This window comes from Neophocaena asiaeorientalis, unplaced genomic scaffold, assembly GCF_003031525.2.
Source record: "Neophocaena asiaeorientalis asiaeorientalis breed wild unplaced genomic scaffold, Neophocaena_asiaeorientalis_V1.1 scaffold326, whole genome shotgun sequence".
In the NCBI taxonomy this organism is placed as follows: Eukaryota; Metazoa; Chordata; class Mammalia; order Artiodactyla; family Phocoenidae; genus Neophocaena; species Neophocaena asiaeorientalis.
In genome coordinates, this window is record NW_020173654.1 from 1,185,718 (window position 1) to 1,201,490 (window position 15,773).

The 15,773-nt window shown below is 35.7% G+C and overlaps 1 protein-coding gene across 1 annotated transcript in view; it reads left to right on the forward strand.

Annotated features, from left to right (window-relative positions):
- The window catches only part of TUSC3 (tumor suppressor candidate 3), a 181,778-nt gene extending 166,291 nt beyond the window's left edge, over positions 1 to 15,487 (forward strand). Inside the window, exons 9-10 of the mRNA XM_024747785.1 lie at positions 1,876 to 1,966; positions 15,016 to 15,487. Coding sequence (XP_024603553.1) covers positions 1,876 to 1,966; positions 15,016 to 15,031 — 107 coding nt within the window. The 3' untranslated portion in view covers positions 15,032 to 15,487. The remainder of the gene's footprint in view (positions 1 to 1,875; positions 1,967 to 15,015) is intronic.
- Positions 15,488 to 15,773: the final 286 nt, after the last annotated feature.

Below are 15,773 nucleotides of genomic sequence, written 5' to 3' on the forward strand. Positions count from 1 at the left end.
TTACTCAGCTTCTGGAGAAAAAGACAGAGGAAAGGAAGAAGTATTTGGTAATGCCAAATGTAGGAAGTAGAAAGTAAAGCATCATGTCATTAATTCTGGGTTTACTAAGATTATTGTAAGCACAGTTGCTATGTCTAGTGGCTAGTGTCTGTCATACTTGGACATTCCACAATCTAAGGGAAAAAAGGTGTTTTTCATTTCTGCGGTATTCAGCAACTGTTTTTGCTTTGCTTTCTGCCAATATTCATTTGAAGTTCACCTTCATGAGTGTTACCTGAAATGAAATGCCATAGAGGCTGCAGCTCAACGCTATTAAGCACTTAGGACTTTTCACAATTTGTTCTCAAAACTGAGAGAATGGTATTCTACAGAGTTGAAAGAAAACTGACAATTTCTAGACCATGTTTCAACAATGCCATACCTTATCTACTCCCTGATTTCCAGGATTGTAATTAAACCTGGTCTAATTTATATGCTAGAATAATTTAAAAATCGTATTTCATCACTATAGCAGCATATAGAACCGTTTAATCTTCCTTGTTTCCATCTGTCTTTGTTTAATCTCTTTTGTCTTTCCCTTTCTTTTATAATTAATTATATTAGATATTTCATTGTTTTTAAAGAATTCCCTGAAACTAACGAAAGGATACAAGTATCGCACAAATGTTTTATTCTTAAGAAACAGTTAGCTATTTCTTATTAAGAGAACTAATTTCTACTAGTCTGTCTTAGTGTGTTTAATCTCTTTTGTCTTTCCCTTTCTTTTATAATTAATTATATTAGATATTTCATTGTTTTTAAAGAATTCCCTGAAACTAACGAAAGGATACAAGTATCGCACAAATGTTTTATTCTTAAGAAACAGTTAGCTATTTCTTATTAAGAGAACTAATTTCTACTTATTTACAGAACAGATTTAAATAAATTTCTATTTCTCTAAATATACCTGTTTTCTTTTATTCTAAACATACCTGCATTTAATTGGCTCAGATTTTTAAGCATTTATGTTTTGTTTATTTTACTAATAGCAATGTATCTTATTTAATTAAAATCCAATATATGTATTTGCGTACATTTTTGTTATGTATATTATATATATTTGATTAGTCATCTACTTTAGAGTAAAATCTTCCTAACCATAACAGAAAGGAAAAGAAATTTCCCTGTTGTCAACTTGCCTTGGACAAAGTGACACTGAAAACCTAGACCACAGCCTAAGCACATTCTGCTGTAAAATACACCGTGTGTTCCTTTGTAAAACAAACAAACAGTAATACCGAGACGCTGTTAGCAGCTATTTAGGGGGATTTCCTCCTGCTTTGACTGTCACAGAGTTCGCATTTTCTCACTCCCCAAGCTTTTGTTCCTAGCCTTCAGTGCGCTGGGACGAACTGTTATTTGTAAGGAACAGGCTTTTACTGAGGCAATAATCTAGCCAATAACCTAAAATTACATTTCTCTGTAAACATTCCATGGCATCTGAAAATAAAATTATACTGCATATTCTAATAATGCAAATGTCTCTGCTAATATAGCCAGTACTTCACAATGCAGGGGCTGATAATCTTGTTTGCGGTTTATCACATGTTTTGTTGTGTTTTGTTTTGATCCCTCTGGGGGCATTTTAGTACTTGTAGGAATTCTGTAAGAGAAGAAAACCACCAGAAGACTTAGATCACTTTTGTTGTTTTCATACCCCAAATAGTACATTTTCATTGAGAAGAATGTGGAAAATAATATTATCTGGTTTGTTGTACCTGTGTGTGCCATGAACTGTTACATGTAAGTATACTGTGATTAACTGAATGCATTTAAAAAATATAAACATTTGGGTTGTGTGTGTCTAGACCAATGGAGTTTTCTGTCTCTTTCTAGTCATTTGTCTAGTGGGATTAGGCCTGGTGGTCTTCTTCTTCAGTTTTCTACTTTCAATATTTCGTTCCAAGTACCACGGCTACCCTTACAGGTAATATCATTATACTAATGTGACTGTTTTCATTTTTAACTAATAGAATAAATAGAATTTCATTGGTTAATATATATTTAAGGATTAATATAAAGTAGCTAACTTATTTGCCAAGTGACTTTAAACTCTGTTAAGCAAGTTTTTGAGCACCTGCCATGTGTTCTGCATAGACCATATGAAGGAGATATAAGGCATGGTTCCTGCTGCCTAGCATAACATAGTTTTATTTTAGAGATACATGTTATATGCATATTACATATGTACCTAAACAGATAACAAAATGTTTTAAATTTTGTGGAATTTATCAAAATTTCTTCTTGTCTTGGTTTGCCTGTCCATCATGATTTTTACTTCATTTGCAAAATTTTTTTCTCATAAAAGCTACCGTTCAGTGTCCAGTAAATTGCATCTTTTGAATTCTGCAAAGTTTTAGCTTTTTTTCCAATAAGAGCAAACTTGAAAGGGAAAATTAAATGATAAAATAATGTCTGGTCACTGGAAGTTATATAATGAATATCTCCTAAGATTTTTACCAACATATTTTCATAATTGGGGATGGAAAGATGTTGAAAATTCATTCCAAAATGATGTTATTATAACCAAACTATACTTTTCACTAAAGCAAAATACAGCTGATGTGCCAGATTAGAGTTGTCCAGGTCATGAATTAGGCAGATTCATTTCTTGACCACATTCCTCCCTCAGCTTCTCTCAAAGGAATAAATATTCCACTTTCTCTTTCTCTAGGGAGTCCTTCTAATAACCCTTCTTTCTCTCTAATTAATAAGTAAAGGCTCTGTATTTCCTTTCTCAGATTTTGAAAACTCTTTTCTGTTGAGATAGTAGAATTAATGATATATTGATAGAAAATAAAATCTCATACCTTACATCCCTTTTGCATGTGAACTGAGCAATTATATTAAGAGAATGTTTCTACATAGGTGATGGCAGCAATGTATAGCTTTTTCTGGGGTACAGAACTATTCCCGTGACAGAGATCTGATTATGGGCTTACAATGAAGAGTAAGACGCTTCAGCCCTACCTCTCTGTTTTCTCATACAGAGGCACATTTCCAATCTCTTCTTCTCACACCCATTAAAAATAACTGTACTAAAGGAGTAGAAGAAATGTGAGTATCACATCTGAGCTGTGAGGCCATCTACCTTTAATCCTGCCTGCAGCGTAAGTGAATTTTTAAAAAACATTAGTTCTGAGGGCAAGAAGAGTAATAAGAAAGGCAATTAAAGCCTCCAGTTTCTTGATTTTATTCTTGACATTGGCTATCTAATTTTGGTTTTGAAAATGTGAAGTCAGACTAATCAAATCTCAGATTAAGTAACGCCCAGGAAAGATGAAGTTTATGTTCTTTTTCCCCCTGCCCTACGATTGAGAATCACGGTTCTGTATGACTGGAGTCTTAGTTTGACTTGCATGTTTTCTGTTGATGGAATCTGTAGAAGAGTATTTCTATTTCTCTTAAGTTTTTATTCAGGGTGTCAAAAACAGTTAAATTAACTCATTTCAACCTACAGCATTTACAGTGTCCATGAAAGGTGTCTACTTTAATAAAAGGTGAAGTATAGTAAGGAATGTTGTGCGATTCTTAAAACCTATTTAGTTGACGGTCAGAAAATAGGGGAAGGTAAAGAGCAAATTCCAGCTTTCCTTATACATCAGAGCATCAAAATCTAACAAGAATATCATCCCCTATCTATATTTTCCTAGTCATTATATTGCTATGTTAGAACAAGTAGAGAAAAGTTGTTTTTCTCGTTCCATAGAATAATGTTACATTTGACAGAACTATTTTGTTATGATATGAAGAGTTTACGTTTGTCCTTTTTTCCCAAAAAGTAATTGTCATTTAGTAGTATAAATCTCTAATCCTCTGATTCTTTACCAGGAGTGGACATGTAAATCACCTGGGAAGCTTTTCAAAATACATATTCTAGGCCTCACCCTAGATATTCATAGTGAGCATTTCTGAACCAGAGTATATGCTTACTTCTTTATGAGTGTGGCATCAACCATTCTTATTGTGTCACAGTCACACTCCCTTTCCAAGGGCCCACCAGGCTAAATAAGGACTGGGCTTGCCGTTAGCTGGCCTCACGGGGCTGGAAGTGGAGATGTAAGGAGTCAGATGGAAATCACGCCCAAGAGTGGTTTGTGAATATGAAATTTGACATAGTTTAGATGAAAACCCCTAAGAGGAGCTGCCAAGAAACAGACTCAGAACAGAGCTCAGCAAAAAAGCCTGGGAAACCCAGTGCACTGAAAGACTGTGACATGTCATTACAGAGACGTGAAGGCAGGATCCTGGCTTTGGCCTCCACTCTTGCAAACTCCACTGTTTGCTGCGCTGTTCCAGCTCTTCCACAGCCCACTTTAAATCATTCTTACTTTATTCATCTCTTCCCATATCCCTTCAAAGCTTTCTAATATTTCTCTTCAGCCTCTTAAGAACTTCTGTTTGTATCTGCTTTCCTGCATTCTACCTTTTCCATGGATATAGTGATGCATCGTTCATCAAGCTTCCCTAAATCCTTCTAGCCCTCCTACTTCATAGCTCTCCAATCATTCATCATCAAATTCTCCTGCCTTGTCAGGTTGATAGAATAGGTCATATGTGTTCACTTCATTACATTTACAGCATCCCTCTGAGCTAACAAAGTATGGTAGAGGGGAGCATTATGAGAAAAAATACCAACTTTGCATCTGAAAAGCTTTATTCTCTTATTAGTCTAACATGTGCATATATGCCAGAGTTACTTTAGTAATGGTAGGTATTGCTTTGGTGTTTGTTTTTAATCCACTGCATCATTTTCCTTCAGAATAAGGTTTTTTCTCAGAAATTTTATCAGTTCTCTTGCGAATGATTATGATAATAAATAGATGATTAACATCAAGAGCAAGTGTTGCCAAAAGGACTGGAGAGAGTATATATACCAGAGATTTGGATAAATCCTCAGCTAAGTTCTAAAAACCTGGCAGTATAGTGAAAACAATTTCTGTCCAACTAGTTCACTGGAGAGAAAGCAAAGGTGATAGCAAAAGCCAGAGTGAGAGAGGGAATAAATGAAAGAAAGGACAAGAGAAATAATTCTGGGAATAGTTGAAAGATGACGTGTTAATAAAAAAAGAAAAAGAGACGATTTCCCACTGAATTATCCTATGGGAGAGGCTTGGTCAGTTATGAACATAGTACCACATTCTGAAGGAGCACTTTGCATTCCCAGAAGCACGTGTCTGTGGCACCAGCACTATAGTATTTGATAAATAAAAAAACAAACCAAATCTTGCTCCTATCGGATAAAAGTAGTTTGTAGGGGATGAGAAAATGAGATACTCGACACCATCGTTATAGCAAGAGGAAAGGTATTCCATATTCCAGAGGTATGTCTTGGCCTGGGTACTTCTGAAAAGACATTGTGGATGCCCATCTTCAATGAGAGCTAGTGCCTGGTATAATGAATCATAAACCCTGGTGACCAAGAGCTAAATCAATCCAATCCTTTGTGCCAGACATACATTGAAGTAGGCTTGCAAAAAAAAAAATAATAATAACTTTCTCAACCAAGACCATTTCCTTGACTTTGAGATGAGCTGCCAGGACAAATAAACAGTTTTCTTCAAAAAGAATGGAAAAACCTCCCACTTCTGCCTACTTTAGATGGTACCAGTACTTTGGATAAGACGAGAGATGTCCTTTACTGAAAATGCATATTTGAACATAACACCATCTACTAACTGAAAAACACCTTTAGCCAGGGGCTTTGGCTCCAATGCCAAAGTACTCTCTTGGGTGTAATGCCCCAGCCTTTGGTATCTGTGTTTTAGGTTTGTGAATTACAACTTTTGTACCAAGAAATGCCTCTGATGCACAGAACTATGTCCAGAATTATTTTAAAACTAATTTTTTATTTCCTCACAATTTTGAATTGTCTGATATACAACCTTTAATTTCTTCTATAAGGAATGATCTTTTTGCTTTTCATTTTTATTTTAATTTTAAACCTCACAAAACCTTAAACATTCATGTGCTTCCTATTTTCTGAGTACTTCACACTGCTATGTTTTTTTTTGTTTTTGGTCTATATACTTGCTGAAAGGGATAAGTCTGTTACATGTTTATTCTATTTCCTTAAATCTTCCCCACATTTTAGTCTTAAGGGTTTTTTCCCCACAGTATCAACATGTTTCATGCCATCACTAAATTCTCCCAGATCATCTTTAAGTTTCAATAAGCAAACTTCCCTCATTTAAATCCCTGATCTACCTGTTACTAGCTCAGTGACTTTGGGAAAGTTAAGTAACTTTTCTAAACCTTGGTTTTCTCATTTGTAAATGGGAAATGTTTACATACTTTGACATTTGTAAAGATTATATGATGTAAATCACTTAGCACATTGCCTGGTACTTAGTAAATGGCACATAGTATTAATTACTCAATAACTCTTTGATGCTAATTATTCTCATTAGTTCTGATATAAAGATTTTACACATTTATATTTAATTTTTCCTAAGCAGGATTTTTTTACGCTAAACATTAAGCAACTGTTGTTTTGGGTTTTTTTGTTGTTGTTTTGAGGTTTTTTTTTCTCTTTCTTTTTGATGTGTAGTTGATGTACAGTATAAGTTACAGGTGTACAATATAGTGATTTACAATTATTTTTTGTCTTTTTGTTGTTGTTGTTAGGGAGTTTGGGATTGGCAACTGTTGTTTTTTATTTGCATGATTCGGTTGGTGAAGAACAGATTTTCCCTGAACCTTTTGATGAACTTAATTGGTCTCTCGAATCCCTTGAAATTATCAGTGAAATATCAAAGATTATTGAGAATTTGATGTAATTACCATCTGAGCCATAGTTCAGAAAAAGAAGGAATTTTATTCTAGTGATAGCACTGAATTCATCTTGTGTATTAAATAAAGATTAACTTTAGGGCTTATTCCATTTTCTAAGAAGAGTAAAATGCTAGTGGTCATACATGAGAGTCTTCCATTATGGGTAATTACTTTCCCACTGTTTTCCACTGACACACTGATTCAAAGTTTTCTTCAAAAAATTTCTATAAAACTATTTGACATATCAAGTCTGTTTTAGTAGGAAAACAGCATGAAACATTCTCTAGTAATTCTATCATTTTGTTTCCTGTTTACGAATCTTTGGTTGTCTTTGAGAGGTATGGTATAATGGAAAAATAATGTTTAGAATCACAAGATCTGAGTTCAAATTCAGTATATAATTTTGTATGTTATAAGAACTCTGGCCCTGCAGTCACACGGATCCAAGTTTGAATCTTCCATTCTCTCTTCACGAACTTTGGGACTTGGAGTTACTTAACTTTTGAGTCTCATTTTTCATCACCTCTAAAAGTAGTGTTTTTATGGGGCTGGATAACAGCTTTGTTAAGTTTGTTTCTTCATCTGTAAACTTGGCATAATAATTAATACCTATCTCAGAATTTTGAGAGGATAAATTATATAATGAATTTGTAGTGCCTGAAAGGTAGTGGGTTCTCAGAAGTAATTACTTAACCTACCTCTTGCCTGTACTAGCCATTTCAGCACTTGGTTATTCAGTAGCACCTTACCACATTTCATTTTTCATTAAGTATTCATATGTAACTTTTGTGTGTTGCAGTTCTTTTCATTCTAGAGTATCGTAAGGTATTTTAGAGAAGGTCCTTGGAAATGCCTTTTTTATATCTCCAAAGTGTGCACATAGTAGGTGCTCATCATATACTTGTTAATTGAATATGTTTATTCAAAAACATTTTTTGTTTATTCCTTACCTAACTGCAACAGGAACCATTAAGATAGAAACATAATGGAGAGGAGAGTATTGGTTTGCCACAGTGCACAACTCCAGAAGGTGGAATTCACATCACATGATACGCCATGGAGTTGTCAGGTTGTTCCACACACCCAGAGGGGTGTGTGGAGTGTGTAAACATTATTCCAGACACCGGGGCTCTAAAGATACTTATTGCAACCTCAAAATGATCCTGAGCTGGCTGGCATCAAAAGTAAATATAAAAATGTGTATTAATTAAGCTTACAGTGGACATAGAAACTACTCCATTGTCTTAACAAGATACTTATAATTCATGATGGCTTTGGTTACTTTGAGAGATGATGAATAACCAAAAAAAGGATTGACATTCAGTAAGGGAAAGTACAGAATAATAGGTAGACAGGAAAGATATTCCTAATGAATTCTGAGAAAAGTATGCTAGTGAACAAGCACAGCAAGGCAAAAAATCCCAGGACGTACGCTATGTAACAATATCACTTTCCTTTCTACATCTTACTTAGATGTAGATCTTTCATTTGTAGGGAAAATATAAAACACAATCTTGAGCCGTACAAAAATAAAACACAGAAATGGTGTGGTGATCAATCCACAGTATGTATCATTGATAAGAATTTCACTGGGATTGCCTTTCTGATGCTGAGTTCCAGCTTTGAAGAATGACGTAAAGGACCAAAACCTTAGAGGTGGTTCAGAGAAGAGCTGGAGTGCTATAGCGGCACTTCTGCGTGTGTCCTATCTTATCTACATAAAGAATACAGTGCTAAATCTTTGTAATACTGCTGTACAAGTGGAAATCGAATCTTAAGGACTATTTTCTCCATATTGTTGTATTTCACTGTGGTGTATTGGGAAGTGATCTGGACTTTGAGTGAGAAGATGTGATTTGGACCATGGCACTTTAAAACTGTAACCGCAGGCAAGTCTTTTCATCTTCTCTGAGCCTCAGTTTTCCTCATCTTTCGGATAACAACCATAATATTTATCTCATAAGTAAGACAAGTTGTGGCCAACTATTGTTTTACAAATGCAAGATAACTTAGAACTATGAGAGCTCGTATCCCAGCCTTACACTGCTGTACTTAGCTGCTACAGGGACAAGCCCTCAGATGAAGTTTTCCAGCAATAGACTTTGACCCATGGACTTAACCACTGACAAACACAGTATGTTTTTTTAAACAATAATATTCGTATGCATGTGTATGCCCACCACTTCAAACAAAATTTAATTCGATTTGGCTACTTCTGTTTTATTACTTGAGGGAGGAAAGCAGAACAGTTGACAGAAATATGTTTAATTCTGCTGAGGAAAAGTATAGTCAAATGCCTTTTCCACTAACAAACAATATAAGCTTTAATATCCAGAATAATAAAATACAAGTCTTCTAAACACGGACTGATTTTTTAATCAATATTTGATATTGCAGAAATAGATACCAGGAACCTGCATATAAATCCAAAGTGATTTTTATATAACACTCAGTGTCCAGGTTTTTTGATTTCGCACTGCAGTCCCTCAAACCTCAGAACACATGGTCTGAGCAGAGACACACACAGCAAAGGAAGCTCTAGAGGGTTATTTCCATTGTGCAAACACAACTTTCTTACGCCGGCAGAAACTCCACCACTCAGCAGCCCCCAAAAGGAGGGGAAGAGTAGGAAGCTCTTGTGATCTAGAAGTTCTGTTGCTCACGTGTCCCCCCACCTTACTCCACATACTAGCTTTACTGGCCTTTTCCCCCCAGACCTAGCATCCACGTCTCGGACCACACCTAGTTATAATAATAATGTTATCCACACTCTTCCAAAGTGCCCCGCTGTGTAGGCTGTAGAGAAGAGGCCTCAGCAGTCGTTCAACTTGACAGCTCTCACTGTGCGTAACTGTAGGTATGTCAATAGAAAGGTTTCCATTCCCAAAGATCCCTTTCCCAACTCCTAATAAAGTCCTGAATTTCTTTAGGGCTTTATTTTAGATCGTGTACTTCAGACCTGAAGACTTTTCTGGATTTGGTAATTTTCTGTTACAAAGAAGGGAGCCCCAGGGCTTTTGGCTGAAGAGGCCTGGCTGACAGCCATAACTACTTCTCCCTCGCATCCCCTTAGAACACTTGTGAATATAAAGGTTAGAAAATCCTGAGAACAGTGACTCATTAAGTTCTACTAGCTACAAGGCCAGGGGGACAGGAGTGAGCTCACTTCTTTGGCTCCAAGATGAAATCAGAGCAGCTGCCCCTTATCCACACAAGTGATTTCTGTGCGACCAAGTGCCATTATGTAACCATGAGGTCTGACTTCTTTCCCAGTTTGAGAACAGGAAGTGAGAACATTAGACAAGAAAATTCTGTCCAGCTGAAGATCTTGGTAGAGAACTTAACCTGCTCCCAACTGGACAGAATTCATTCATTCAAGAGCACCGCATACATTCTGGTTTTTTAAAACACTGGGGAACAGATAAATTAATTAAGAGAAGTCAAAACAAAATGCAAACCACTATTTGGTGCCTGTTCAGATATTTCACAGGAAGAGAAAAGGAACAAACATTACATATTACATGTCATATGGGTCTCCAGTAGCCACCCAATAACCAAATCCAGATATCTCTTCTCATTCTGCAACCCGTGTAACCTTTCTAGGACTTTGGTTAACTAGCTCCTCTTGGACAGGCTATGCCCTGGATTTTGTAACATAGCACGCTTGGACCTTCCTTTTTCCTTTTAGATTACTTCTCAGTCCCCAATATACATGTAAAATCCTGATCTTTCTCCTGAGATCTAGAAACAGACCTTAATACCACATTAACACCTCACCCTCAACCCCAAAGCCAAGCTCTTCTCTGCTCCAAACCTGTGTCTCCTGCCCTGCCCATTTTCCCTACAACACTGTTATTCTCAATCATGCAAGATAGAAACCTCGGAGTCGGTTTGGTCTCCAACACTTGCTATTCCCACTGCTGCTGTCTTAATTTATATACCTAGTATCTTTTTCAGAATATCACCCAGCCTCCTAATTTATCTCCGTGTTTAGTCGTTATCATCGATAAGCCATCACTTACTCGAGAATAATGCACAGATATGCACAGATTATGCTGCTGCTTCATCAAAATCCATTGATGGCTAACCAGAAAGAAGGAAAAGTTAATACATGTTCCTTCTAGAAAATATCAAGAAACTGAATAAAATTTTTTATAATCCCAGCACTCAAGTTGGGATGTCAGCAGTTTGACTTGTATACATTTTGAACGTAGGGAAGGGTTATATTAAAGTTTGGTTCCACCTGTTTCATCTTACAGCACAGTCTTCACTGTACCTTGTGGTTTAGAGCAGGGTTAGCAACTACTGCCTTTGGGCCAAATCTAGCCCACTGCCAATTTTTGTGTGCCATGTAAACTAAGAAAGGTTTAAATCACTGGAAAAAAGGGAATACTGTGATGTGACAATTTTATAAAATTCCAAGTTCAGTGTCCATGAATAGAGTTTTATTGGCACACAGGCAGATTCATTTGTTTATGCCTCGTCTTAGGCTGCTTTTGCCCTAGAGCAGCTTAGTTTAGTAGTTCCGAGAGAGACCTACGGCCCGCATGGTTTATTCAGTGTGCTGACTCCTGGTTTAGCCGTAAGGCGCACACGGAATCTGTTCTCATAATTTGCCTTTCCTCCGTCAGCTCCTTTCGCTTAGGTTGCTACCCCTTCATTTCACTTGTTCCCAGTTTTTTCCTGTGTTTGCTTGTTTAGATTGTTCTTTGCCATCTTATCAAGTGCGTCACTGTGTTATACTTTATTGTATCCAGGTCTCTCCTCTAGAGCGGAAACGTAACGGCCGTGACTTTCAATCATTCCTTTTCTTGCAGCACCCTTCTATTCGTAATATTCTTCTACACAGTAGATGATCAGTAAGTCCTGTTGAATACTGACTGAAGCTGACTTCTGGGGGCCCTGAATTTGAGGAAATAGTTACTACTTTAAATAATCTTTCTCTAGAAAAACTTGATTTCAAATAATAAGCTTGTTTATGAACTTTTGGAATATCACTCCCCAGCAAGTCAGGGACTGCATTTTTATCTAAATCCTGAATATTTGCTATTGTGAGGGAGCATTAGCAGAGAGCCAGATTTAAAGGGAGAAGTGCTTTGACTTTGTATATACAAGGCCCCTCGGCATCCCTGATGGACTTTAAGTAATAATAAAGTTACACACTAGAAGGGAATATTTGCATCCCTTTAGCCTAGGAGAAGGGGAGCTTCTGGGGCATATTTGCTGGTCCTGGCCTCTACCTGTTCTTCCTGGGTACAGGTCAATACCCTTGCCAAGTAGCATCCATCTTATACTGCTACCTGAGTTAGGGCTGACCAGGCATGTATTCACTTGAGAATAAGCCAGCCACGGTAGTCAGTGTTATAGACTGTATAGACTACCACATATAGACTACCATGAATTGTCATGAGATTCATTCATGACAGCAGGTGGACAGAAGTCCAGACAGAAGTTGATTGTGGTACCCAAGGCAGCTTCTCCCTCTGAGGAAACAGACTGCAACACTGAAAAAATACATTCCAAATAAGAGGAATATATTCAGCTTTTAGCATTCAACCGTTTTTAAGTATGATACAAAAGGATTGTATATGTTTTATAATAAGCCTTATTAGGAAAGTTAATATCCAAACAGTATTAGAAGCATGAATCTATGAGAACCATTAGATGATACATCAACATTAGACAGGTAAATGTGAGAAGAGCAAAAAGTATGTCAGACCCTGATACATAGAAATGAGGGAACTTATTTCTTGAGTGATGAAATCAGTATAAAACATTCATACTGGAATACAACTTGGACATTTATATAATAAAAAAATAAAACCAAACATGAACTATTGAATGATTACCTGGAGAATAATAGTTCATACTTTTCTAAGAAACATTTTAACAAAATATTTGACACTTTTGTGCCTCAGCTATTTCCAGTGTCTTGAACAAATGCTTATAACTCTTTATTGAAAAAGATTATTTTAAATATAAATTAGGTAGTACTCTGCTAGATTAAACTTTTATTTTAGTACAATTAATAGAATGATTAGTTCAAAATTAAATATGTATTTCTCATTTCATAATAATATATAAAAGAAGATTACTTTAACAGTTTTCTAAAAATATTTCAGTTTGGAAAAAACCCTGGCGTAAACAAATACCTTGGTAACTAAGGATTCTCTGTCTATTTCAATATTAAGAAAATACAAAGTTCCTTTTACCCTGTGAATGTAGCAACATATAAAAAGTTGTAGAACCTTTTTAACCTTTCCAGCACCAGAAACTTAGCAAGTATAAAATGACCATAAAGGTCATATTACTATTCTTGCTTTTATGATGGTAATACTTTTAGCAGTGCTAAAAGGTGATCTTTAGTATTCCATCGCTGGAAATGCGCGGACTATTTTTCACAAAAAAAAAGGAAACTATAAATTCTCAGGTTTCTTTTAAGTTATAAGTTTTTCAGCTTTACTTATAGTTTTAAATATTTTGTGATCAGGTTTTCTTTTTTCATTAACCCTTATTCTTCAGTCAGCTTTATCTTCAGGGCAGTCTTTTAATTGAGGACAGAGAAAGCCGAAGTGTTCATCTACACATGACATATATACCTGCTGTGCCATCAGTGTTGTTAAGGATTATGTGGATTGAACAGCATCTGTATCTTAATGTTCTGAGGAATTTTACTTCTGACTCTTCATGGCATTGGTTACCCTTGCAGTACTTAAGTCATAACTTGTTATCTCAAAAACTAGAAGCAATGTCTAGTTGCACCTAGATATCAGCACAATGATTTCTGTCTTGTAATTTAGTAATTCCTCAGAAACAGATACAGAGTAATAAAAAGTTTAGTTTGTATTGCATAATTACTTTATTATATAATGTAAACCATTATAGATAACATATATTTAAAATATGTTTAAATGTTTCATGTAATGTTTTATAATACATATATTTAATTTTAGCATATAGTATCACCAGGATTATAAAATATTAGCACTGGAAAGAACTTTAGAAATCATCCAAAACAACCGTTCTTTTCACAAATGAGGAAACCGAGGTTCAGAAAGATGAAGTAACGTATGCCTAGGATATTATAATTTAAATGTTCAAGTATTAAACTTACTAGTTTGAACTTTTTCCCAACTACATGGCTTTTCAACTATAGTAACCATTAATATATTTTTTTAATATTTAGTTAAGAATTGGTTTATCTCTGGTTGTCCTAAAGTTATGTTGTCAAGACTTTAGAAGAAAAAGTTGCTACCTGTTAGCAGAAAGGTACAAATAACCAACAAAAGCTTGAAGAATGTTATTTAAATTGACTCACGATTTTACAAACTTAAATAAATTTATTTTCATAGGTTAAAGTTTTGCTTAGGGAAGTTAAGAAAGGAAAAATAGTTACTTTTTACTTGTATTTCTATATGTACATATAGAAATACATATTTGTGTTGTTTCATCAGAATCCGATGATATTTTTATTATGATTTGTAATATATTCTTTTTTGGCTGTTCAATATAATGAAATTATAAAATCCTCAAAAGTCTTTAGTTATTTTAAGAAATGCATTATAAATTAAATAACCAGAAAAAAATATTTTGTTTAGAACGTTGAAACGGCCCACTCCAAATATGTGTTTCAATCCATTCCCTTTTGTTCCCCTACATTGTCAGTTTAAATGCCGATTTAACCAATGGTCTAGCTAACAATGAGAACGGCTCACAGAAGTTACCCATTGGGAGATTAGGATTGACATGTACACACTGCTATATTTAAAATAGATAACCAACAAGGATCTACTGTATAGCACAGGGAACTCTGCTCAATATTCTGTAATAACCTAAATGGGAAAAGAATTCGAAAAAGAAGAGATAGCTGTATATGTGTAATTGAACCACCTTGCTGTACACCTGAAACTAACACAACATTGTTAATCAACTATTTTAAAAAAAAGAAGTTACTCAAACTTAAACACCACAAGTTCAAGTTCTTATGAACAACTGCTTCCACCCCTGACCTATTCTTACCACAAGCCTGATCCCATTACAGGAACTAGTTCAGAGAAATTGCCCTGATATAAAAATTAGAATGAGGTAAAATAATGTAATGGTGACATTTTTATTTTATATTTACATGTACTAATTTAGAATGGGATAAAAAGCACTTAGTGTTTTCTTTATTTTCAGCCCAGAATTTTCTTTCTTTTTCAGCTTTTTAATTAAATGAAGCCGAGTGGGATTTGCATAAAGTGAATGTTTACCATGAAGACAAAGTGTTCCTGACATACTAGTTCAAATTCTTGAGTTCATTTCCTTGCTGATTGTGATAATCCAGCTGTTTCCTGTACAATTTTTTTAAACGTGAGTTTTCCTAGTAAACTTAATTCATAGACATGGATGGTTAAATTTAATATGGAAAGAACAAAGGCATCATCGAAGTGTTTTTCAAGCACATTATATTCACTGTATGCAAGAGGTTGAAATAAATGACAATGCAGTTATGAATTCATGCTTTTAAACTGTTCACTCACTAGGAAAGAAAACCACAATGTTAGTAAAGGAAAACTATGAAATGTATCTTAATTCTTGGGATTGCACAGACATAGATGTATGCATGAAAATATGTACTGAAAAATTATACTTTCTGCAGTTTCAGTATAAAGGACATGTATGGTTACAAATAGCGCTTTGTTCTTTTTTGTTTTGTTTTGTTTGCAGTACGTGGGCCTCTCAGTGCCGTGGCATCTCCCGTTGCGGAGCACAGGCTCCAGACACAAAGGCTCAGCGGCCATGGCTCTCGGGCCCAGCTGCTCCGCAGCACGTGGGATCCCCCCGGACCGGGGCACGAACCTGCGTCCCCTGCATCGGCAGGCGGACTCCCAACCACTGCGCCACCAGGGAAGCCCGCGTTTTGTTCTTATTCATCATAATTAGGTAAAGGAAGTAGGACAGGGAGCTGGATGAATACT